A 25,876-nucleotide genomic window follows, 5' to 3' on the forward strand; every position below is an offset into this window, starting at 1 on the left:
TGTTGACAGTTGAAAAATAGATGTTCAATTGTCTCTTTTTCAGCTGAGCAAAAAGTACAGAGTTCTTCCAGTTCAAAATGGAAACGCTTATGTAGAAAATCAGAAACAGGATATATACCAGAAATAATTTTAAAATGTGTCTCTTTCATTTTAGGCGTGACAGGATATGACAGATAGAAAATAAAAGGTTTTTTTTTTAAAGAACTTTTTAAATCTTGTCGAGTATTACAATTGAAGTTGCAAAAGTTTAATTGGTTGAATGTCCGACTAACCCATTTATTATTACATTTCTTATCCAGCAGATTGATGTGGTCAATGGCTAGTGATGTCAAGCATGTTTTGATTGATGAATAAAGTAATATATTTTGAATCATTCTAAGTAACGGTGTAGGTATAGCCTTGCATACTTTGTCAAACCCTTTACAAGTGACTTTAATTCTAAATCTACTGACAAAGTTTTCATAGGATAACAGATGACCATCCGATTGCATCAAGTCAAGTAAGAAACATACACCATTTTCATACCAGTCTGATTTGAATAAAGATTTCTTATTGATAGTGATTACTCTATTATTCCACAACACTGTGTTGTGAGGAGTGAAGTTATGGGTAAAAAGCAATTTCCCAAATTGAAGCGCTTGCCTATGAAAAGGGGATAAGCAGCTGCATACATGCTACAGGCCTATTCTAAATTTGATCAATTGTAGTGTTAAATGTAGTATGTGGCGCCCTCCTGTGGCTCCTGACGGAAATGAATACCAGCATGAGACGTAATAAATTTACTAAATACATATCAGCAGACACGCAATCACACAGCAAGATGGGGATTATAAGCATGTAACATTCACAGTGACATCTTTGAAACAAACAGAAAACGTTTAGAGAGCTGAACATAAAGAATATTCAGCCAGTCCTATAGGAGGCGCTGTTACAAACACCGCCGGATGTTTCTAGAAGCACCGGGTCACTGTTTGCTGAGACCGGAAGCGCGACTGTTGTTTATCCGCCAGTCAGCCTCCTCGTCGTATTAGCAACGATGGCCAGCGCCGCGGCGAAACAAGCGCCTAAAATTGTCTCCAAAGCATCTGCGGGAGGCGCCGGGGCTGCGGGGGCCGGTGGCGGACCCCCAATAATGCCCCTCGCCTCTCCGCTCATGGGGAAAAAGAAGAAGCCGTTCCTGGGGATGCCCGCTCCGCTCGGCTACGTCCCCGGGCTCGGCAGAGGGTGAGCTACCTAGCTAGCTAACTAGCCTAGCTCTTTAGCTAGCTAGCTAAGTTGTGTCGATTAAGTCGCGAGTTTAGCAAACTGTTTTGCAAAGGCATCTATTGTTGCTCTGATTTGATACCTTCTTCCATTTGTTAAATAAGCTAAACTATAAAGTGACAGGTACTCTGATTATTAACCTAAATGTGGATTACTTTTGATTCATTGCACTCAGTTATTAATGGGATGCAGAAATCTGTTGACCGTTGAGCTGTGACCTCAAATCTACATCCAAAATTATAGCACCACATTTCCAACAGTAACAGTATACTGGCACAATGGAAATATGTTTATTACATACAGGTGCATGCCCACACAAATGCTTTTATACATATGACATGCTCGATGTACACAGCACATTAGTTTTATAGTATTTATACTAGTCATTAATTATGACTAATTCTTTACTTTTATTTTTCAGGAATGATTTTAACGTGTCTTGTTGTTATTGCACAATCACTTTGCATTTCACTGCCCATACTTTATGAGCAAGTGACAAATAAAACCTTGTGAATCTCTTGATTTACATTCTGTCAATAGAGTTAAAAATCAAACTTTTGCTGCTCACATAACTGGTTTACATTCTTGACAAGATAGTATGATCTAAAGTCAATCAGGTACTATCATAAATTTTTCAAACAGTGCATGTGATGATATGTCTGTGCATATGCATTAAAGTAAACATGCAAGTGTAGGTTTTTTTGCAAAACTGTGGTGAATTCTGTCATAGCTAAATGAATGTCTCATCTCCAGTGCTACTGGTTTCACCACCCGATCTGATATTGGTCCTGCTCGTGATGCCAATGATCCAGTGGATGACAGACATGCACCCCCTGGAAAGAGAACAGTTGGCGACCAAATGAAAAAGAACCAGGATGATGATGATGAAGATCTGAACGATACCAACTATGATGAGGTGCTTATGATTAGATTGTCTCAAGCTGTGTTTTGATGTTTGTCATTTCATCCAATCGTCAGTTCATTGCGGATCATACGGAACCTCTTCCTGTCTGATGAGCAGCCATTCTAATGTTATGTTCCTATTTGGATGATGTTCATTTTGTCGTTAATTATCATAGGATAACGTTATTTTTTATACCGACAAATCAAAGTAAAGATGGTTTTTACCTTAGCTGACATGTTTCAACTGCAACTGCAGTCTTCTTCAGAGCGTCATCTGACGTGTGATGACGTGTCCTTTTTTATCATGTGACCAGTCTGACAGATCTGTCAGAATCTGTCAGACCGGCCATGCCCCCCGCCGTCCGGTGGTCTCTGGAGGATGGAGTCCCAGGTATTAGAGGGTGTAGGCCCCCTCATCCCGGTTCATGGAGCAGGTCGCCCGCTTCCTGATCTCGATGGCCTCCTTGATCCATTGTTTATAATGTATGTTTTCTCGCAAGATTTGCACGGAATTTCATAAATGATGTTGCATTTCTTGTCCAGTTCTATTTTGTCTTTGGGATGGACTAATAGCTGCTGGAGTTTTGTATGTGGTTTTACTGCTGTATTGATGTTGTGTTTTTTCATTATGCGCTGTATGGGTTCTGTTATCCCACGGATATATGGGATGGTGATTGTGTCTTTGTTTTTATTGTCCGGTTGTTGTGTGCGTTTTGTTTGTGTTTCCTTTTGTTTCTTTACTTTGTTTTTAGCTTGTTGTTTTCCCTTGTTGATGGCCCATATCGGGTATTGGCAGTGTATGAGTGCGTTCCTGATGTGTTTTTCCTCCTCCTGTCTGTCTTTATCGTCTGTTATGATGCTGGTCCGTTCATAAAGTGTTCTAACTGCTGATAGTTTGTAAGCTGTGGGATGTTCTGATGTCCAGAGGAGGTACTGGTCTGTATGTGTAGGTTTCCTGTAAACTGTGATCTTAATGCTGCTGTCTTCTCTGTGGTGTATGTTTAAGTCCAAAAATGAAATGGTCCGGTTTATTTCTTCTTCGTGCGTGAATTGTATATTTCCTGTGCTGTCCGTGTTGTTCAGATGATCGGTTAGTTCTTGTGTGTGTCTAGATTTTATTATTTCCAGGATGTCATCAACGTGTCGTTTCCAGAGTGTGGGTCTGCAGTGTGTGTGGGTATTGTGTGGATGGCTTTCGTTTCTAGGTCCTCCATGAAAAAATTACACATTATTGCATATAGTGGATCTCCCATTGCAAAACATTGTTTTTGACTGTAAATAATTCCTTTGAACTGAAAATAGGTGGATGCGGCAACGCACCGGAGTAGTGTGATGATGTCATTTACTGTAAGGTTTGTGCGTTTTTTCAGTGTCCCATCCTTCTTAAGTCACTCTTGTACGATATGTAATGTGACGTCAACGGGGGTTTTTGTGAATAATGAAATTCCATCATGTGAAATGAATATCTCGTCTTTTTGTACTGTAATATTGTTGAGTTCTTGTGCCAGTTGTTTTGAGTTCTTGCAGTGATGTTTTGATGTACCGAGGAGGGGTTTGATGATTTCTACTAAAGCTTTTGAGAGGTTGTAAGTGACTGAGCCAATGCTGTCTACAATAGGGCGCAGGGTGCGTCTTTTTTATGTATTTTTGGTGTCCCATATATCCAGGGGGTAACGTTAGCTGTGGGAATGAGGTGGTTGTAAGCTTCCTGTGTTCCTATTTGTTTCCATGTAGTTCAACGGCTATGCAGGAAGCCTGTTCTCCAGTGGGCCCTATGAGAAAGATGATGAAGAAGCCGATGCTATTTATGCAGCACTGGACAAGAGGATGGATGAAAGACGCAAAGAAAGAAGGTTATAATTAAAACTAGTCTACTTACCTAAATTATATAGTGATATAACTTGGATTTGACGTTGCAGTTGAGTGTTATTTATGTGCGATCGTTGTCTGTGAATCTTTAGGGAGCTGAGAGAAAAGGAAGAGATTGAAAAATACCGTATGGAGCGACCCAAAATCCAGCAGCAGTTCTCAGATCTGAAGGTAAGGAAATTGCACGATATGCCACACTGTTGCCTTTCTTTTTCAACTTTGATCACAATAAAATTTTAACAATTGCCAAAACATTGTAAATTAATTTTGAAATACAAAACTTTATTTCCATAGGTATTGCAGTTTCTCTGTTGCCAGTAAAAAAAAAAAGTAAAATTAGTTATAATCAATGATACAATGTAGATATATGCTGATTGTAGTGGTTTATTGTGTGCAAAAAAGGAGTGAACTGTGCAAACTTGCCATGGTTAGCATGTTTTGTTTATAGCAGCATTACAAAAAAGTATCGGTGGTGCAGCTGTCTGTATTGTTTTGTGCAGTTTATAATACTTGAGTAACTGGTCTGGATGTTAGTACAACCCATCATGTAATCTGTAATCGAAAAATAACACAAAGTGACAGTGTGGTATGGAAAAAATACTGCTGGGACTGTGAGTGTTTTGTCAGCTATTTACACATTTTACACATACCACATAAGGTGTAAAATTTTACTCAAAGACACCCATGTAAAGTAACCCAAAATATATGTTAGGGCTTCATGTTTGTTTTTCTACAGACCTAAAGTGATTGCGAATTGGGCTGTAAGAGTTTTCATTGTGTGGCTGACGTACAACTTACTGCTGTGAATACAAAACTGAATACACCTCCTGAGTAGACACAGATGGAACCCTGAAGCTGCTGCTGCTCTGTTCATTTGCTGCTCACTCTACACGTTCTTTGACATCACACTGTGATACTAGACAGCATCAGTGTGAATAGTCTGTACATAGGGTGGATTCAGTTTTTCACAATTTCTTGAGGCCACTTAAAGTCTCTTCGAATGTAGGTGTGTGCCAGGTTTGAGAATGCTGTTCCTGTGATATTGTTTGCTGTTCTTATGACCTACTGGATGGAGTTATGCTCCTTAGCGTTGCTGTTTTTATACCACACTGTCTTGCTGGTTGTAAGCTGCTTGCGGGGATCTCGGAGAGAACAATGAAGTTTGTTAGTCCTATCTTGATTATTTTGGTGGGCTTAAATGGCCATGACTGATGATTGCTGATGTGAGCTTCCACCGTTTATATTTTGCCTTCTTGGCACATAATTATGAGAAGAAATTTCAACATTGCAAATATTCCAAATTGACTCAAATCTCTGCTTCATTCTTGTTTATTCTTTGAAATCTCCTCACAGAGAAAGCTGGCAGAGGTGTCAGAGGAGGAGTGGCTGAGCATCCCTGAAGTGGGAGATGCCAGGAACAAGCGCCAGAGGAATCCCCGCTATGAGAAGCTCACCCCTGTCCCTGACAGCTTCTTCTCTAAACACCTGCAGACAGGAGAGAACCATACCACCGTTGACCCTTTGCAAGGAGTTAGTATATTTTATAATACACATAACTTACGTTGAACTCATCTACATCAAAGCACACATCTCTGAACATCATGGTGCAGTTTCAGTCTGCCCCAGCAGGAGTCACTGCAAAGAAGCAAATTGATGTACTTCACCTTATGTATGCCAGTGCTCACTTTTTTGTCAAGCCGCATGTGGACGTTCATTTTACAACTGAGAAGAGAAATCTGTTGGTCCTCACATTGATCACATGGTCTGTGTTGTTGTTTAGAATACAATGTAATAAAGTAATGTGATTGTCCTGCCGTACAAATAATATGCACCACCATTTCTTTGAATTAAAAGCAAACAGAGACACGGCCTGTTGATTAAACAGTTGTTAATTTTTCGACATCCGTGAATTACACTTTCAAATGTGACATTATCGCTATGATTTCACTCCACTGTTTTTTCTGTCTGTTGTGACTGAAAGCCACTGCTCAGTTTTAAAGACATTTTCACACATATGATTTACAGTAGTAAAAAAAAAGGGCCATGGTTTCATAAGCTGTTAAAAACATGCTGTAACAAATTGTCACAGAGAAGATCACGCTCGTCTCTGTTGTCATTGTTTCCTGTCTCTACTAGCTGGGAGGCCTGAACACACCTTACCCAGGAAGCATGACACCTGGTCTGATGACACCAGGGACAGGAGAGCTGGATATGAGGAAAATTGGTCAGGCCAGGAACACACTCATGGATATGAGGCTCAGTCAGGTAAGTGATCATTCTGAGCCGTTTTCAGTTTCACCTTTTCTATCAGTCATGCTATGCTATCTTGATTTGCAGGATTTATTTATAATCTCTCCTGTGTTTGCCTGTTATCTGCGTTCAGGTGTCTGACTCGGTGAGCGGGCAGACAGTTGTGGATCCCAAGGGTTATCTGACAGATCTCAACTCCATGATCCCCACTCATGGAGGAGACATCAGGTAGAGACACACTGACGGCATGAGATGTTCAAGAAGTTGGTGTGTCTGTGTGTGTGTGTGTGTGTGTGCGTGCGTGCGTGCGTGCGTGTGTCTGATGGTTTATTTTTGGCTCTTTGTGCCCAGTGACATCAAGAAGGCTCGTTTGCTGCTGAAATCAGTGAGGGAGACCAATCCCCATCACCCGCCTGCTTGGATTGCCTCTGCCAGGCTGGAGGAGGTCACTGGCAAACTGCAGGTGGCCAGAAACCTGATCATGAAGGGCACAGAGATGTGTCCTAAGGTAAATGAATGGAAAGTACACTAAATCTGATAGGGACCTAATGATGCGTGGCTGTCAGAAAGTTTGTTGGTTTGTTTGCTTAATTTAACCTATTATATCTAATATTATATTTTACTGGAGGCTGTATTATAACAGGCATTTCAGTTTGGATTATTGACAGTTAAATTTAATGCTATTTATTGCTACTGGGCTATGTTGCAAATGGGGAAAATAGTCCTTTGCCTCCTGTTCTTATATAAATGTATAAGGATTCCTCTGTTGAAAAGTATTTCTCTCTACCCACCAGAGTGAGGATGTGTGGCTTGAGGCAGCCAGGCTCCAGCCTGGTGACACAGCTAAAGCTGTGGTAGCTCAGGCTGTTCGTCACCTACCACAGTCGGTCCGCATTTACATCAGAGCTGCAGAGCTGGAGACGGACGTCAGAGCAAAAAAACGAGTCCTCAGGAAGGGTAAGGCTGTTACATCACCTCTAACAATAGATTTAAAATGATTGAAATTACGCTTAGAATTATTATTAGGAATGTTATTTGACAAGCGGTGTACATTTGTCCATCTGTTAGCAACATCACTCAAAAACGGACTAATAGATTTAGATGAAATTTTCAGGGAAGCTCAAAAATGACACAAGGACCAAATGATTAGATATTAGCAGTGATGCGGCTTATAGTCTGGATCCACGGATTTGTAAATATTTCTCTATCATTGCGAGATTGCGGCACGGCGTCACTGTATCTATGACTACAAGTGAACAGTGCGGCAGCTGCCTGCCGACGATCACATGATTGCAATCCTACTACAGATCTATGAACCTATTGAGACTTCTCCGTTGGAAATGATACAAAGAACAATTGATTAAATTGTGGAGGTGTTCCCAAGTCCTATCAGTTCCCACCACCTACTGCATATTTAGATCACGTAATTTGGTATCGGTACATAACGTACACATGCATAACACAAGCCTGTGCTTGGTGCAAGATCATTTTGATTGTATATTAAATGTCCACATTATGGTGCCGTGACTTTTGCCACAGATTTTTTTCAAGATTTCAGCCGTCAGAAATGATACAACTGAGCACTCTCTGAGTGCTTTTCTTGTTTATTTTTGTTATGTGTATAAATTGTTATGCGTATTATTAAAAGAAACGTTGCTGTTTTTATTAGCAGAGGTTCCCATGCCTTCCCAGCATTGCAAAATGTGAATGAATATGAAATGATTTTCTTTCAAAAAGGAAAATCCTAATTTCTGCAGGGCTGAAATTCAAGACCAGTCTAAATCCGTTCATCATCTCATAAAAGCAGCCACTCGTAACGATTCAGTCCATGCACACATTAGATTGCATAAAAGATTTCATCAGGGTTACATTTAGCAGCTGTAGTTCTGGCTTCTCGTAAAGGCCGGACACCCTATTTAACCACGGTGTCAATGCCCTAGCATGCACACACACACACACACCAATATTTCCCAGCAGCATACCGCACTGACAGAGATGGATGTGGAGCTTCCTCCGAGGAAGAGTTCTCTCTGTCTCTACATGTTCAGCTACATCTGCTCTACTTTTCTCTATTACATGTACTACACTGTTTTCCCTCCCAATGCTATTAAACTTTACTACTAATGCACTACTAATCTGTTGTTTTTTTCATTGTGTTTTTTTCCTTTTTTTTTGCTTTTGTGTTCTCTGACATCCATTCCTTTTCCTTTTTTGCTATTGTAAATGTGTTACCACGATTGATCTGTTTATTAGCATGTTAATATTGTGTGTGTTGCACCTGTGTTTTTACTGTAATGTATTTTGTTGTAAGATCTGGTAATGTATGCCACTCTGACTTAAAAATTCCCAGGGAAGTGACTTAACAGTTATTTGTTATTCATGTAGCTCTGGAAAATGTATCCAAGTCAGTTCGACTGTGGAAGACAGCTGTTGAGTTGGAGGAACCAGAGGATGCCAGGATCATGCTTAGCAGAGCTGTGGAGTGTTGCCCAACAAGTGTGGAGGTACGGTGGAATTTCATATATTATTTCTCAACATGAAATATTGCATGATTCGCTGGACATCGCAACATATGGACATTTGCACCTATCTTAATATCAAACTGTTTTGTCCTCTCTAGCTGTGGCTGGCATTGGCCCGCTTAGAAACATACGAGAACGCCCGTCGTGTCTTGAACAAAGCTCGTGAGAATATTCCCACCGATCGTCACATTTGGATCACTGCTGCGAAGTTGGAGGAGGCCAATGGCAACACTCAGATGGTGGACAAGATCATTGACAGAGCCATTACTTCTCTACGTGCCAACGGTGTGGAGATCAACAGAGAACAGTGGATACAGGTGTGTTCCCGTGGCTTTGTGGTTTCTCTGACACAACAAGACAGAGAGCAGGATTTCCTACCGTTTATGGTAGAAGGAAGCTTTTAGCACTGAGTAAATAATTGCCCTCCCTGAGGTCATATGAAATTAATGCAAATCCTGTCACTATGGGAAACGGCAACAACAATCCCTCAAGCTAGCAACCTACACGTCGAAAATTAATGAGATTAGGATCGTACAATCAGCCTTATCTGCTCGGGGTTTTTTGTTTGTCTTTTGTTTTGTCCTGAATTAGCACCATTTAATAGGTACCATCGCTTCATCATGGCCTTAGCAGTGCCCGAGTGATTAGTTTAGAGAAATACAAACAAACCCCAGCATTTTTCCTCTTTATAGCAGAATGATAAAGACGTGCAGCCAGACCAATCTCCAGTGCTGACATAGTGCTGTGTACATGCAAATGCAATGAGGTGTACTTGTGTTCTGTCCTTGCCATGTTTGATGCCAGCAAATAACAGTAACATTAGGCTGATGTGCTAGCTTGCGCTACGTCAGTCTCTGCTAAAAGTTGTGTATCTTGCTAACCTTGCTAGGCAGTGCGTCCCCTGGTCTGTTTGTCTCTTGCTTGCTTGCAGTAACTAGCGGTTGGGTTATGTGATTTACAAATGTGAGTGAAATACAGCTATATGCATGAATAATCCTGTAATTATAAGATGCAAAATTGAATACCTGTGCCTTTAAACCTAAGTGTTGAAGGAGTATGGGCTGTGTCATTTGTTTGATAGCATGCCAACATACTTTGGCAAAGCAGACCCATGCTATTTCATCTGGATGCAACAGAATACAAGTCAGCACTGTGACTGACATTCTATTCACGGTTATTTTGCAATCCTAGGCTTTCACTGAAATCAATTTGCAGTTTGTTTGCTTTTTCTGTTGACTACCTGACTTTTTCTACCTCTGGCAAAGTATGTGGTTATTGTGAAAGGTTCATCTACGTCATTTTCCAGTAAACCATCACAAGTAAAAATGACGGGATTTGGCAGTTCTTAAAGAGAAATTACACGATTTTATAGTTGTTATTCAGTGCTCATAATCACATAGTTTTTTGCTGGTAAACGAAGATGTAGACTATTTTTCCAAAAAATAAATATTAGCTTCTTCTGTTGGTCTCAAACCCCTGAACTTGTCCTCCAGTATTCCCAAAAATATTTAGAGATTACAGTAAATCATGTTCATGGATTGTTGTACTAACACCAGCATTTACAAAAGTAAAAATTTGGCATCTGCAGTTCCTGCCCTAACTTTTCACGTTCTTCTTCACACCTAGTCTCTTTGCTTCTAAATGCTTCTTCTTGTCCTTCAGGATGCCGAAGAGTGTGACAAAGCAGGTAGTGTGGCTACTTGTCAGGCCGTGATACGAGCCGTCATAGGGATTGGCATTGAAGAGGAGGACCGCAAACACACCTGGATGGAGGATGCCGACAGTGTGAGTGTGGATGGATCAATTTGTGACATAGGCCACATTCAGATCTCTACACCTATAGTAGTAATTTACATATTCATTTGCTGTCAGAGTTTATCTTATTGTTGTGATATATATTTCTTTTGCTTCAGTGTGTTGCCCATGGAGCGCTGGAGTGTGCCAGGGCGATCTATGCCCATGCTCTGCAGGTCTTCCCCAGTAAAAAAAGTGTCTGGCTCAGAGCTGCCTACTTTGAGAAGAACCATGGCACCAGGTGACCAGCATTGGTTTCTAAACATACTACACAAAAGAAGTGAAACATTACACATGTATTGTATTACTACACACCTTTATCTGTTAGTGTTTTTATTCATCACTATACTTAATGCTCTTGTTTTCTCCACTTACTTCTCGTGTTCTTTATCTACTGCCACTGTGCTCCTCCTATACATTACTCTTTCACCTCTCAGAGAGTCTTTGGAGGCCCTGCTCCAGAGGGCTGTGGCCCACTGTCCCAAAGCAGAGGTCCTGTGGCTAATGGGTGCCAAGTCCAAATGGCTGGCTGAGGATGTGCCAGCAGCTAGAAGTATCCTCGCTCTGGCCTTCCAGGTATAGTGCAATCATGCAAACAGTAGTGTGTTACATACTGTTGTGTTCTATGTGTACCTATGTTTAACTCATCTTTCCTCTGCTTCTTCCCCTCTTATCCAACTGCTGTCTGTCTCTTTTCTTTTTCATTTCCTAGGCTAACCCCAACAGTGAAGAAATCTGGCTTGCTGCTGTCAAACTAGAGTCAGAGAATAATGAGTATGAAAGGGCCCGTCGACTGCTGGCCAAAGCCCGCAGCAGCGCTCCAACAGCTAGGGTGAGTGTTTGTGAGAAAGAGAGTGGGACATCAACTTTCCCCATTACAAATTCTCGTGAGGGCTACTGTGTACAAAAGCAGTTTTCTGCTGGATAAAACTTGAAAATAGGTCTTTCCATTCAGGTTGCAAAGTTAGAGTGCAGGACTTTTACATACAAATTAACATCTGGTACATTAAAACCCTTGCCAACTGGGTTCAGACAATGTTGATTAAGCCCGTCAAGCGGCAGGTTAAATCTGGATTTCACACTATAGTAGAGTTGTAAATCTGCTTTTTGTGACAACATTCCCATGCTGGAACGATGTGTTTTACATCAACAAGCAATGACTGGTGTGCCAGGACTCAAGAGGGAAGCAACAGAAACCAGAAGTATGGCAGAAAAAGCTAGGAAGCATCCAAGAAAAATGTCTGATGCTCTAGAGATAAAAGGAAATTGAACTTTCTGGGGAACACAAAAGGTCTGCATTGCAGGTTTCATGCGTCAGTGTTTGCCAGTGAAAACCTTCATCTAGCTAGTTTTTATTGGTGAATTATCTATTTTTTAATAGATACACAAGCTAGCACATCAGCCTAATGTTACTGTTATTTGCTGGCATCAAACATGGCAAGGACAGAACACAAGTACACCTCATTGCATTTGCATGTACACAGCACTATGTCAGCACTGGAGATTGGTCTGTGAACTTTTGTACCAACTTGTAGTGTTTTTGATTTGGTAATGTTAGCATTTATAGAGCTGTAGCCCATATTTCATGGGTGACTTGATTATCAGTTTTTATTCTTTTCCGCTTTAAAATGTTTAATAGTAAGTTAACTGTTCATTGTCCTTGAGGTAGTTTCTACAACCTTTCCATCTTTCTCAGGTTCAGACTTGAAGTATTTCTACACCTTGAAACAGTCAGTACCCATCCGGTTGACAGATGCTGTCAGCCATGCTGTTTAACTATCAGACTCTGAAACGCACCCTTTTGTAATCTGTATTGTATGCTGACAGATATGACCAAGAGAGCCTGCTTTAGTGATGGCTGTACTGATTGTCTTGTCTGATATTTTTGTGTGATGTTAATGAAGCAATTACACATTAGGCATTTAGGCTATGCCCTTAGAATGTGGTATTTGATATATTTCTTCCTATCCTTTCCTATCTCAACTGTGTTTATTTTTAATCTGAACAGGTATTTATGAAGTCAGTAAAGCTGGAGTGGGTGCTAGGAAACATAGAAGCTGCCCAAGAATTGTGTACTGAGGCCCTGAAACACTACGAGGACTTCCCCAAGCTTTGGATGATGCGAGGCCAGATTGAGGAACAGTGTGAAAATATGGACAAGGCCAGAGAAGCCTATAACCAAGGGGTAAGGAGGGGCAATGTTTGGGTCACAGGCTTGTTTAGGCATTGAATTACCTAGAAGTGCAAGAGATCTAAGGAATTAGAGTTTTAAGTACATACTGGTCGTATTTGTTTTTGATGAAAATGATTGTCATCATAATACCTTGAAAAAGTGTTTGTTTTTTTTTAAATTTATTTTTTTACTGTAGTTGAAAAAGTGTCCCCACTCCGTGCCCCTGTGGTTGCTGCTGTCTCGTCTTGAAGAGAGAGTGGGACAGCTGACCAGAGCCAGAGCAATCCTGGAGAAGGCACGACTCAAAAACCCCCAGAGCCCTGAGCTATGGTGAGAAAATACTCCACAAAGAAAGTATGGCATGCCGCTTGAATGCAAAAGAAGGAGTTTTAGCTTGAAAGGTGTCACCTGTGCAGACAGTACAATAAAACGTGGTAAATGTGCTTTTACTAAAGGACAAAAACCCAAACTGAAATTAAGAACTGAAATATATAAATAAAGCAGTTCGATATGTAATTGTGTGCCTATAAAATTATCTGCATGTGATCATGTTCACCAGGTTGGAATCAGTGAGACTGGAGTTCCGGGCTGGACTGAAGAACATTGCCAACACATTAATGGCCAAAGCCCTGCAGGAGTGCCCAAATTCAGGTGATTTACAGTGGTGCTTGAAAATTTGTGAAATCTTCTATGTTTCTACACAAACAACATCAGATTTTCACATAATTCTTCAAATAGATGAAGAAAATCCAGTTAAGCAAATGAGACAAAAAATGCTACTTAGTCATTTATTTTGTGAGGAAAATATTACATATCTTTGAGTGGTAATAGTATAGGAACTTTTGCTTTCAGTATTGGGTTTTGTTGGATTTTCCAGGGATTTTATGGAAAATTTCCCTAAAAATTTTCAGGAATTTAATGCATATTTTCCTGGGAATTTTCCTGGAAATTTATGGAGTTTTCCTGCAATTTTATGAGAAAGCATTTCTTCTACATTGTCTCAGTCTCTCCATGCCTAATGTGTAAACAATTAAAAACTTGTTCTCCAATGACAAAACGATCTACATCTGATTATGTTAAAAACACAGTGAAAAGAGAGAAGGAGGCTGGGGGAGAGGGAGAAGTCTGATACACCTGCTGATAAAAGTGTTCAGGGGCAAGATCACAGTAAATAAACATGATCAACTGTGGTATTGACATAGAAAACTCTGCTAGTAGAAAACAGCACAGTCAAAAAAAAATCACTCGGTTTCAACTCAGGTAAACGGCGTAGAACGCTCTTTGTACTGTTTTCCAAAAAATTTCTGGTCGCACAACCGTCAGGGCTGATACTCTGCAGCGTCGACCGTAGCCAGCATGTGAGGCGTTTAGGGAACATTGGTGAAATTTAGTATTTACCAAAATATCAGATGTTCTGTGTTTAGCCTGGTCCCAGTTTATGACTGACATCACTTTTACAAATATAAAGTCTGAAACAACTTTTTTTTTGTAGCTATAGTAAACATAATATTTACTTGAATCCAGACCTTCTTGCATTAGACTAGCTGCAGCTACATGTTGGAAAAAAATTATCTTCTACATCAATCTTGGACATTTCCTACATCATTTATATGTTTGAAATTTTGCTCAAACAAAACTATGTGTTTCTTATACGGTGATTAAAACCTTTGTTGTGCTGACAGTAGTGCTATTGTCCGGATTGCAGATTGGACTTTAATACACAAAAATACATACTGTCGAGATTACATGTTTCGGGGACTCTTTTCTTTCTACAAAGGTATCCTGTGGGCTGAGGCGGTGTTCTTGGAGGCCAGGCCCCAGAGGAAGACCAAGAGTGTGGATGCTTTGAAGAAGTGTGAACATGATCCCCATGTCTTGCTCGCTGTAGCTAAGTAAGACTGCATCTTTTCAATGTTTCACTCTCCCTCTTTGTAATAAGCTCTACTCCTACTAACAATGAGTATTACAAAAAAGGTATTCACAGGTCTGTTTTTACTGAATTTTCAGCAAAAATCTATGTGTGAGACTATTTTTAAATGTATTCCACTGCATATCTCAGGTTGTTCTGGAGTGAGCGGAAGATCACCAAAGCCAGGGAGTGGTTCCTTCGGACAGTAAAGATTGAGCCAGACCTGGGAGATGCTTGGGCTCTTTTCTACAAGTTTGAGCTGCAGCACGGCACAGAAGTAAGGCTCTAATGTCTGGACTTGTGCAGCATTGTCAGTTACCACATCTGTCTGGTAGCTAAATGCATTATCAAACTATCCGTAATGTGAAATTAACACAATTAGCAAATGCATTCTGTAGTCAGATGCAAGTTCTCTTAATGTGGCTTTGGTTTTTCTGAATTGTATGTGCTTGCAGTGACTTCACTGAACAGCTAATGCTTTATAATCTTCCCCTGAAAACATTATGTATGATTAAGAGCTGCTCTGAACAAAAGTGACACCATTAAGGAGGGCATACAGAACATAAACCTTAGGCAACAAATTTTCTTTAGAGGCTGTTCTCCAGGCATCAATTGTGGATATTTTCTTTCCAAGTACCGGCATTATAAGAAGGAAGAGCCTAACAGATTTACTGAGAAGTGAACACTTTTTGCTGCTAGTGATATTAAATGAATTGAATGTACCAGCAAGAATTTGCAGCCATTGTAGATTGAAGCAGAAACATATTAATCAGGGTTGCCATTTTCTAAGATGTGTCACATTTCAAGGGCATTAAAATTGTTAAAATCAATTCATTGTACATGCTTGAAAACAGAAGCATTTGCAAAAAAAAGGTGCCTTTCTGCATCCAAACTGTTCCTTAGTATTATGTAGATGATCAAAAACTTGCCGTAAAGCTCCGTGAGGACATTATCTGAAATGTAGTGTTGAAAGCACTGGGTTCACCATTGCTCTGCAAGATCCAAAATGCTGCAAAAACCTGTATTCTCTTCATGCATGTCAAAGAATGTATTGCAGATTAGCTGTAACACCTGGTTGTTACCTTACTGGTTATTATTGCTACAACTGGAATAAGCAGTCACTCGGATTATGTCCAGTTCTGTGTTGGCACGTAGAGGGTCTTGTGGGGGTTTAGCTAGCAATGGGCACCATGACAAAGACTTCTGTGACACGATGGCAAAAAGAGTGCTCTTACATCACAGTGACACATCTAGCACAGTTACCTCTGTAGGCCATATCTTGTATCCGTTGACTAAAACAGCAATATGAGTACATACCAAATATCTAGTATTATCACTTTGCTTTATCAGGAGTTAATTACTGATTAAGAACATGATTTAAAATTAGAATAACTCACGTCCTGCCACAAATTGTGCTCTTGATTTTTGACCCCTGTGTGACAGTGGATGTAAACAAAGGCTTGGGCTTAGGTGTGTGGTGATACTGTGTATTTAGAAAATGCTTTGGTCTGCCCTGATCCTGATCTTTGACTTGTAGTCACTCAAAAAATCAGTATGTTTGTTTAGTGCAGGTATTGCGTTATGGGTTTCTAACCTCTCTGCTCTGCATCCATCAGGAACAGCAGGAAGAGGTGCGAAAGCGCTGTGAGAACGCAGAGCCTCGCCATGGAGAGCTATGGTGTGCCGAGTCCAAACACGTCTTGAACTGGCAGAAGAAAACAGGAGAGATCTTAGCGCAGGTAGCCAGCAAGATTAAGAACACATTCTGAGACTGAGGAAATTTGGACTGAAAACACCTGGAGGACTCTGTCAGTCACCAGTCTTGCAGGGAACAGCCTTGGACACGCTTTTTCTCCACCAGGACTTGCCCATAATTTGGCAAATACAGTGTACTCACACCGCCCCTTACCACTTTCATGTTTTGATATTTTACAGATGTAATTAATTTCCCAACAGAAAATGGTGATTTAATGTCAACGTGAAAACGTATCTCTGCACATTTTAAAGTTGGTGCTCAAGAAACTCAGAATGACTCGTCATCCACTTCTGCAGTAACAACACATTTGACAGCTATTGTACTAGAGTTTAATGGACATTTTATTTTATGGTCTCGGGTTGCACAGGGACCATTAGATGAATCCAGGTCTAGCTGAGCCACTTCTACGTGTCTATGTAGACAGCTTGATTTTCATGTTTTTGTCTTTTTCAGTAAACTTTATCCCAAGTCAGTTTGAAGATTGCTGTCAGGTGTCCTTTTTTAGCCTACAGGATAATACTGCCATCACCATGCATTATGTTGGAGATGAGGTGTTTCTGCAAATGTCACTTGTTTAGCTTGTTGCTCAGGTATCTAGTTTAGTACGATGATCTCCCGCTTTGTTTTAGCCTCCTACTTGCCCTCTGGCAGGCATTGCATTGTTTCTCTTTGCAACTCTGCCATAAAACCACACCTGATTGAATTACCTAAGCAGCCATTGTTGTGTGCACAATCCTGCTCTGAATCGTTAAAGAAAAGACATCTATTCTAGTAAAAGGCTGGCTGAATTCATTAACTCCTGCATCAACTTTCCAGCACATCTATGAAGGCAAACTGTTAATTACATGATAGAGTATTTCACAGACTGTGTATCTCTCTTTACTTGGGATATTTACACAGTATCTCCCATCTTCACCTTGAAACTGTGTAGTTCTTCCATTGTTAAGCTATGTACCAGACCACTGAATGCTTGAGGAGCCTAGGGCTTATTCGACATATTTTCATGTACAGTGTGGCAAATTTATTCAGATGATTCCTTTGAGTGCTGAATTTAGCATACAGATGTATTTAACTTAAGGTCACTGGCTATGCTTCTTTCGTACATGTCAGTGTTCTGTTTGTCGTACACGAGGCGGCAGATATGACAGAATCTCCAGTAGAAGATAAACATAACAGCTGGTCATATAGACGTTGTGATAATATGGTTGTGAATGAAAATAAAATGTTAAAAAGGCAAGATTATGCAACTGTTGTGTCTAGTCTGGCCGATGTGTTGATTCAGGCTGTCGGTGGTTGGTTGTAGCAGTATTCAGTGCTGAATTATGTATTATTTGTAACATATTGCACTGTATTGGTCACAATTAGGAGCTTTGTCACACGAGCGATTTCCAGAAAACATAAAGTTCGCTCTGATAATTGCAATACGCGTTTAAGTTTGTGCAGCTGAATCACAATTTCTGTTGTTTTCACTTTGACATTAATGTTTTCTGCTCGTCAGTGTTAACATTCTAATTTCAATCATTTTAGCTGCTGAACTGAGTACTTTGGCATTTTAAGAGAGGAATATACAAAACACACAGGGTTGTTCTACCTTCAAGTGATCGGTTGTTTTTGTTAGTGGAATTTTGTTTTTTTGTCTTGTCCCCATGGATGTGTTAGAAGTCCAGATTTGGCTATGTTGACTCAACAAGATGTGACAGTGTATATAAACTCTTTGTCAGGTGCTATTACATGATTTCTCATGTGGTAGTGCTGGATTTGCTTTTTTTACTAGCTTGCTTGAGATGTGTTTAAAACTTTGCAGGCATCCAATAAACAAGTAATAAAATGCATGGCACCACTCCCTGTTTCTTCCAAACAATTAGCATTATAAAGCGTTTGTAGTGATTTAAATGTCATCTCTCATTGTGAGAGCTGACTAAATCTTTTGTGGTTCATTCTTTCCCAGACCTTTCAGTCCATGGGGTTGTGCACTAAACCTCCTGTGCGTTCCCCATACAGGGGCAGCATTTTCATTGCTCTCTGTGGGAATTCATTGTGCGTTTTTGTTGTGGCTGTTGGTGAATCATTGTCAGTCTGTGCTGGACTATTTCCAAAATCCTAACTCTTATAAAACAGTTCGAACGGGCGCTTTGCACAAATGCTCCACTGAGTCAACGCTCCTCCTCGGTTTCACGTCTTTCCAGTGAAACCGAAAGGATGGAGGCAAGTGATTGATTACAGAAATTTTCCTAGACTTGATGGGACTGGAGTTTGTTGAAATCCTAAACCCAGCGTCAGCAGCGCATGAATGAGAAGGAAATAGGACCGGCAGTCAGTTTGGTGATGTTTGAAACCACGGAGCACCACAACATCTATCTGCCGCAGTGTTGAGTGCAAACATACTGAAGAAAAAAAAGTTTGAATACAATGTGCGCAGCCAGATCAGGAGTAGCTCCTCGGACCTCCCTGTCACAGATGGGTTTGCTCGTCTGAAGATCCTGCAGAAGAACATGATAAATGGTAAGTGCGGCTTTTAACGCATCGTGCGTATTTACGCAACAGACGGTCGGCGCCGCTGGTGATGCAAACTTTACCACTGTACAGTAAGTTTGACTGTTTGGTCATGATCTCCTCTGATGCAAACTGCGAACTGACGGATCATTTAACGGACTTGTGTGTCCTCCAGCTGGAGCCAACTGAGCAAACCTTATGTGGAATATGGTTTCCTTACAGCGTGTTCCAACACCTTTCTTTCGTAGTGTCTGACCGGATCTCTACTCCGGAGTGTCCTGGTGGTTATCTTGTTGGCCAACTCTTGGGGTAAACGTAGATGTAACTATAAAGACATCCTGAGCTCCTACAGAGAAGTCATCTTCGTTGAACTACAGAATCTGGTATGAAGACAAATCTATGCGATTATATCTCATTTAATAAGACTGAGACTTTGGCCGAGAGATTTTTTTTCATGTTAGTCTTTACTTTGTATTGTATTAGTATTTAAACAGTTGTGCCAAAAAAAAGTGATGTCAAAGTTGCTTTTACCAGGATCAAACATGCATCATAATATACACGTACACATAATTTATGTCTGTGGTGACAGTAAAAGTGTGTCCTTTTGAAACTTGTCTTATAGCTGAATAATAATGACCTAGATTGAAAGTTTGCAGTTCATAATGCCGTGTGTGTGTGTGTGTGTGTATATATATATATATATATATATATATATATATATACATACATACATACATACATACATACATATGTATATATATATATATATATATATATATATATATATATATATATATATATATATATATATATATATATATATATATATATATATATATATATATGGAAGAGAGCAATAGAATAGAAGTGTTCTATTCATTATGAATGAAATCAAGTTATTCTGATGCATTAATGACATATTAATCACAATGTAAGGGCTGCAATTATTTTATGGCAAGTGTAAAACTGCATTATAGGAGTTGAACTGGTCCTTTAAAGCTATTCCAACCAGGAAAAAAAAAATGATCTAGAGCACAGAGCAGGTAAAAATAATGTAGTGACACGAGGATAATTGTATTTGCTTTGGCACAACACTTGTATGCACTATGTTGGTTTTTGAAGTCAGTCACAGCTGTTGTGGGAGCCTTTATTTAATACCTGGTGATAGGCTGCCCTCCAGTGTTTGCTATGCAAGTAAAGCTTGTGGCTCTATTTTCTTCTCTTTTGAAAGATAGGCAAAAGTAATGTCTTACATAACTCCATATTTTTCTGTTGCTTTTTGCAGAATTTGACAGTTTCCCCCAATACCTCCAAAGAGAGAGACCCTTGTCCTTCAGGAAAGGTACATTGCACTACATTATGTGCATTTTCAGCACCATGGACAGGGTAATGTGAGTGAACCTGTCACATAATCAGCCTGTGCAGCTGTGTCACATGTAAGACTTGGCAAATACAGAGAAAGATTTTTGTCCCCAAAGCAGTTATGAAGTGTTAATTGAAGTCATTGTATGGGACTACAATCGACAGATGTGCCAGATGGGCCATTTCAAATGCTGTCTCAATGTAGGCACGTCGCATCCTGGCTTCCATCTATGGTATGACACAGCAGATGCGGTGTCAGAGGGGTGGAAACCAGCCATCTAACCTGGAAAGGCCGGTTGAGAGCATGGGGCAGCTCATCACTCATAAGTGCAGTCCTGATTATCTGGTAAGACGAAGAACTTTAACCACCACATCAACTACGCAACGAAATGAACTAAGATAATGAAATAAATCACCTTTTGTCTTATTGTGTGTTTTCAGGGAAAGAGGGCGACTTGCTCACATGTCAAGAAAATACGAGGAAAGAAGAGAAAGAGGATATGGCTAATCAAAGTTATCAAGGCTGTGATCACTTGTTGGCAGAAACTTCAGAGCGTCTATAGGCTCCCAAAATAGGGAATGTTGTGTCTTCCTGTTGCCTGTAAACCTGTGCTACTTTCCAATGAAGACATCAGGTGAATTCGCCTACAACAAATAGGGGACACTACACAACCACTCTGTTTATATAGATTGCTATTTTTTATATGTGTTTTTTTTTTTTTTTCAAATCATGGATGTTTACTGTTGTCAAGTTCTCATACCAGCCTTTGCATGTCAGCATTGCTACTTGTTTTATGGGACAGTTTTATAGTAACCACAGATAAGCTAAAAAGTATCCACAATGCATTCAAATACTGTCAGAATATGCACATTTTTAAGGCCTCTCCAGTTGTAACAGCTATTACATTTTGTAATTGTAAGCCATATATCATCATGCACATGAGATGTTGGAGTTTATGCCTTTTATTTCACATTTTAAATGTCTGATTTATACAATTTGAAGTATGTGGTTGTTATTATTTGCATTATTATTATTGGTAGTAGTAGTAGTAGAAAAAGAAATAGTGTTAATAATAATAATAATAATAATAATAATGATAATGATAATGATAATAATAATAATAATAATAATAATAATAATAATAATAATAATAATAATAATAATAATAATAATAATTGAAGTAGTAGGAGTATTGTTAGTGGTAATTATGGTACAGACAGCAATAGAAGTGTTAGAAGTAGCAGTAACAGCAATAGGAGTAGTTTTAATAGGACTACTAACAGAAGTAGTAGTAGTATTAGTAGTAGTCTTAGTGGTGGTAGTAGTAGTAGTAGTGTAGTAGTTGTAGTACTGTGTGTAGTAGTAGCAGTAACATTAGAAGTAGTAGGAATATTGTTAGTAGCAATAACATTAGAGGTAGTAGTAGAAGTGTTAGTAGTAGTAGCACTTATAGTTGTAGTAATAGCAATAGTAGTTGCTGTGGTAGTGGTAGCATTAGTAGTACTGGGAGTGATATCAGTAGAGATAGTAGTAGTAGTATTAATAGAAGCAATAATAATAGAATTAGTAGTACCATTAATAGTAACTGTAGGTAGCTGTAATAGTAGAAGTTATGGGAGCAGAAAAAGCAGAGTACAGTAGTGTTGTTAGTAAAATAGTAGCTGTAGGTGGAGTACTGTTAGTAGCAATACCAGTAGAGGCAGTAGATAGTAGCAGAGGTAGTAAGTGTCAGTAGTAGCAGTAATAGTACTAATAAGATTAGCAGCAGCAGCAGCAGTTGTCGCATTAATAGTAATAACAGTAGTAGTTGTAGTAGTAAGAATGTTAGTAATAATAGTAACAGTAGTACTACTAGTAGTAGTAGTGGGCATATACTGTCGGTATATCAACAAGACAATATTTATAATATCTTTCGCTATTCTTCATATAATTAATAAGCCTCAGTCAGACTACTGCAGCTCTCCTTAGTGAGGCGGACACAAGAGGGCGGAACGTTTCTAATACGACGCTGTTTCTACCCGGAAGAACACGTGTGTTACACAACTTCCACTGTACACCAAACGAATTCCTAACGACTGGAAACATCAGCAGCTAACGTGATGTGTTCAAGGTATTTTACCGGTAAACACGCAGTAATACGAAGATATTAGTTTAAAACCGGATTCAGCGTTACTTAAACGTTAATTCCTTAACGTGTGTATTGTCGGCATGTTTTTGTAGAGATTGACAAACTGCAGTTAAAGTTAAAAAGCAGCATCACCCTGTCAGCCGTTTCATATTTCGAGAAAATTATTATATAATTATTATACATAAAAAACCCGCTCAGCAGGTGAGAGTAAAGTTAACTTGGTGTGTCGTTTGATTTAATTAAGTTAGTAGGTTTAAGTCGAGTAGCTTGTGGAGGGGTAAACATGGCGAGCAGCAGCAGCAGCAGTAGTAGTGTGGACATGGATCCAGATGTTGCTCGGAGACTGTTTGAGGAAGGAGCCACCCTGGTGCTGCTGGGTGTTCCTCAAGGCACAGAGTTTGGCATAGACTGCAAGAGTTGGCAGGTGGGTCCTCGCTTCAGGGGCGTGAAGATGATCCCTCCAGGCCTGCACTTCATCCACTACTCCTCTGTTAACTCACCGAGCTGTGGAGGACAGATTGGCCCCAAGACAGGCCTTTTCCTCACTCTAAAACCCAAGGAGGTCGTACTGGGTAATTGGGATCCCAAAGAGGAAGATCTGGACTTCTCCGCCTCCAAGAACGAAGAAGAGGTGAGCCGTATCCGTGCAACCCTGCGAGAGCTGGATCCTTACCTGGGGCCTTATCCCTATGAGGTGATGAGGAAATGGGTGTCCCTCACTGACCGCCTCAGTGAGGAGGTGGCCAATAGCCTCCAGCCTCTTTCGGGTCGGATTTGCGCCTTTGCTGACGTCGTTCCTGAGATTGACTACAGACACACCAAAGACAGGGCAGAACAGCCGAGGAATGACACAGCCTGCCAGAGCATGAGAGAGGGACTGGACAGGCTCCCCAGGATGAAGCAGAGGGAGGGGACAGAGGTGCGTTTCTCCAAAATCCCCAAGAAGACCTACCCTGATGGGGCAACACCGGCCCAGATCACCCAGTGCAGCATGGACCTGAGTTATGCCCTGGAGACTGTGCTGGAGAAGAACCACAAGCAGCAGCCTCTCAACCTACTAGGTAGGTGTTCCATGTTCGGTCATTAAAAATAACACATTGCTACATTTGATATGAAATGCTAAAATGATCTAAATTGAATCCCTTACAGGTGAGCTGCAGTTTGCCTTTGTGTGTTTCCTGATTGGAAACGTGTACGAGGGCTTTGAGCACTGGAAGAGCCTCCTGACTTTGCTGTGTCGCTCAGAGGAAGCCATGCAGAAGCATAAGGAACTCTACCTGGGGCTGATCGCAGTGCTGTACCACCAGCTCGGGGAAATACCTCCTGACTTCTTTGTTGACATCGTGTCACAGAACAACTTCCTGACCTCCACACTGCAGGTAGATGCTTAAAACTATATTGCACAAATGCTAGGGGGAAAGCTTTGTCATGGTACACAGACTAAATAACTTTTTTGTGAAACTGGAAGCTAACAAAAATGTTATTGTCACAGTTAAAGATGTAGTATAACAAAACATTTAAATACTGTGGGTTTGTTTTAAGCGGTTATTTATCATATTATTTAGTTCTTTAGTGCTTTTCATGTTAGAATATTTTCTGGTGAATGGTCTTACACTGAAGTCCTAGTATTTCAAAGTTGTGGCCTCCTTTTTTTTTTTTATAAAGGATCTCAGAAAAGAAAGTGTTTTAACCATCTTTACTCTTATTACTCAGACTGACAGGTACTGTGTCAGTGTGCAGGTAAAAAAATGTCTTTTTCAGGAAAGTAATCCTATCTTTACCACAAGTTCAAGGAGCCACAGAGCTGTTCGAACTTGCTGGGAATTACCAGTAGGAGTCAAATGCCATGAAAAACAACACATTTTAATCGGAAAAACCTTATTTACTTTGGGAAGCTTTGCTGAGGGCAATATTCTGTTTCTCATGAGCCCTAGTTCACACTCACACAGTTCAACAAATTACACCTGGAAGCAGCCCAGTATAATCCTTCTTTAATCTCCAGGCAGCCATTGCACCATTGATTCTTCGATTTAAAGTAGCAAGTTTTTTGAAAACTCTGCTGTACTCAACTAATTTAGTTGAGAATGTAGTTATTATAGTAAAAGAAACTGACAAACCTGTGCAAAGAGGTCTGATGAGTTGCTGTAGCAACAAGGAGAACCGTCTAAAAATGTAATGCAAGTTTGTTCTTATTACATTCTGATTGTATTTATTCTACCTTAAACTGCAAGTATTTAACATGTAATAAGAGGGGGACACATGTTTTCTTTATTTTGTCAGTGTGGCAAATAGCTCTCGTAACATTATTATTATATGTCTGACATCTGAGGACAGTTGTCAAGTGATCTACGTGACACAAGACAAAGTGCCTGTAACAACAAATCCACAGCAGTGTCAGAGCTTTCACTACTGTTGTTCTGGACTTTCACATTTACGGTTACAAACTATAACCTTGTTTGTCTCATTTCTTAACAGGACTTCTTCCAGTTTGCCAGTGGACCTTGCGTCGACGGCACCCTGCGTAAGAGAGCAGAGAAGTTCAAAGCCCACCTCACCAAGAAGTTCCGCTGGGATTTTGATGCAGACTTGGATGACTGTGCACCGGTGGTGGTGGAGCTACCTGAAGGTGTTACGGTGGACTGAAACTGCTTAACTGTGGACTCAGTGTACAATGCAGGGACACAGAAGGAGAGCTGTGAAGTTCTTACCGCTGGGCACAGAGGTTCTCAGAAGGCTTGAGGAAACTGAAGTTGCAATCCTTCAGATAACCTCATGCTCTTAGTTTCACTAACAAGAGTAGCTCTCCAGCAGAGAGGGCTGAGGTTGCAAAATGTAGGTTGTACAATTCAACCTGTTGTAAAGAAAACCAACATGTTATTTGTAAATCTGAAGTGTCACAGTCATGGCAGAGCTGCAGTGTAGTTGGAGAGTGATGCCCTCTGGTGGTGATATTCACAATTTCATCTTTAAAATCCATCCCCTTGTATTGTTGAAAAATCAATTTTAAGAGATGCGCTGGCAGCAGTGATGAACAGTGCCAAATACAAACATGTTGTCTCCTACCATATAGTTATGTAGTTTTGTACTATAGACCACATCTAAAATTATATAAAGTCTACATAAGGCATAAAGGTTTTTGCAAGGTGAAATTAAATGTATAAAGTTTTGGGACTACACTTTATGCAACTAATAAAGTCACTAAATACTGTAATATGTTGTTAAAGTACTACTTTGTAATGAGAAACTTGTTAAACTTTCGACTAGACATCTTGTCAAAACTTGGTTTTACTTATCTGTGAATTCTCATCTTAATAGAAACAGCACTTCTTAAGCAAAATAGGTGTATCATGTTTCTGTCTGTCATACATTTATCATTATTGTGTGTTTCAATACCTGTCAGGAGAAGCTGTCTCATTTTACGCCTCTAGATGGCGTACATGGGCTTTTTGTGAC

General features: G+C 40.1%; 2 protein-coding genes across 2 annotated transcripts; both read left to right on the top strand.

Moving 5' to 3' along the window:
• The first annotated feature begins 988 nt into the window (after positions 1 to 988).
• Positions 989 to 18,271, top strand: prpf6 (PRP6 pre-mRNA processing factor 6 homolog (S. cerevisiae)). The gene is made up of 21 exons (XM_023278666.3): positions 989 to 1,224; positions 2,017 to 2,179; positions 3,901 to 4,019; positions 4,128 to 4,206; positions 5,389 to 5,565; positions 6,172 to 6,300; positions 6,419 to 6,513; positions 6,637 to 6,793; positions 7,080 to 7,242; positions 8,671 to 8,789; positions 8,906 to 9,124; positions 10,470 to 10,592; positions 10,721 to 10,842; positions 11,039 to 11,177; positions 11,314 to 11,433; positions 12,610 to 12,786; positions 12,971 to 13,104; positions 13,334 to 13,425; positions 14,552 to 14,666; positions 14,834 to 14,960; positions 16,300 to 18,271. Exons 1-21 carry the CDS (start codon positions 1,037 to 1,039, stop codon positions 16,450 to 16,452), a joined length of 2,910 nt encoding a protein of 969 aa, XP_023134434.1. The 5' UTR covers positions 989 to 1,036; the 3' UTR covers positions 16,453 to 18,271.
• Positions 18,272 to 22,326: 4,055 nt separating this feature from the next.
• aar2 (AAR2 splicing factor) lies at positions 22,327 to 25,634 on the top strand. Its single transcript, XM_023278663.3, has 3 exons — positions 22,327 to 23,484; positions 23,573 to 23,802; positions 24,899 to 25,634. The coding sequence occupies exons 1-3, from the start codon at positions 22,707 to 22,709 to the stop codon at positions 25,064 to 25,066; spliced, it is 1,176 nt and encodes a 391-aa protein (XP_023134431.2). The 5' UTR covers positions 22,327 to 22,706; the 3' UTR covers positions 25,067 to 25,634.
• Positions 25,635 to 25,876: the final 242 nt, after the last annotated feature.

This window comes from Amphiprion ocellaris, chromosome 8 (assembly GCF_022539595.1).
Source record: "Amphiprion ocellaris isolate individual 3 ecotype Okinawa chromosome 8, ASM2253959v1, whole genome shotgun sequence".
In the NCBI taxonomy this organism is placed as follows: Eukaryota; Metazoa; Chordata; class Actinopteri; family Pomacentridae; genus Amphiprion; species Amphiprion ocellaris.

Excerpts from the sequence above, each read along its gene's own strand:
- prpf6 (XM_023278666.3), top strand. The coding sequence starts at position 1,037 with ATGGCCAGCGCCGCGGCGAAACAAGCGCCTAAAATTGTCTCCAAAGCA. Across the intron at positions 4,207-5,388 it reads AGCAGTTCTCAGATCTGAAG|AGAAAGCTGGCAGAGGTGTC; the intron begins GTAAGGAAATTG and ends ATCTCCTCACAG. Across the intron at positions 10,843-11,038 it reads GAGAAGAACCATGGCACCAG|AGAGTCTTTGGAGGCCCTGC; the intron begins GTGACCAGCATT and ends TTCACCTCTCAG.
- aar2 (XM_023278663.3), top strand. The coding sequence starts at position 22,707 with ATGGCGAGCAGCAGCAGCAGCAGTAGTAGTGTGGACATGGATCCAGAT. Across the intron at positions 23,485-23,572 it reads GCAGCCTCTCAACCTACTAG|GTGAGCTGCAGTTTGCCTTT; the intron begins GTAGGTGTTCCA and ends AATCCCTTACAG. Across the intron at positions 23,803-24,898 it reads TCCTGACCTCCACACTGCAG|GACTTCTTCCAGTTTGCCAG; the intron begins GTAGATGCTTAA and ends ATTTCTTAACAG.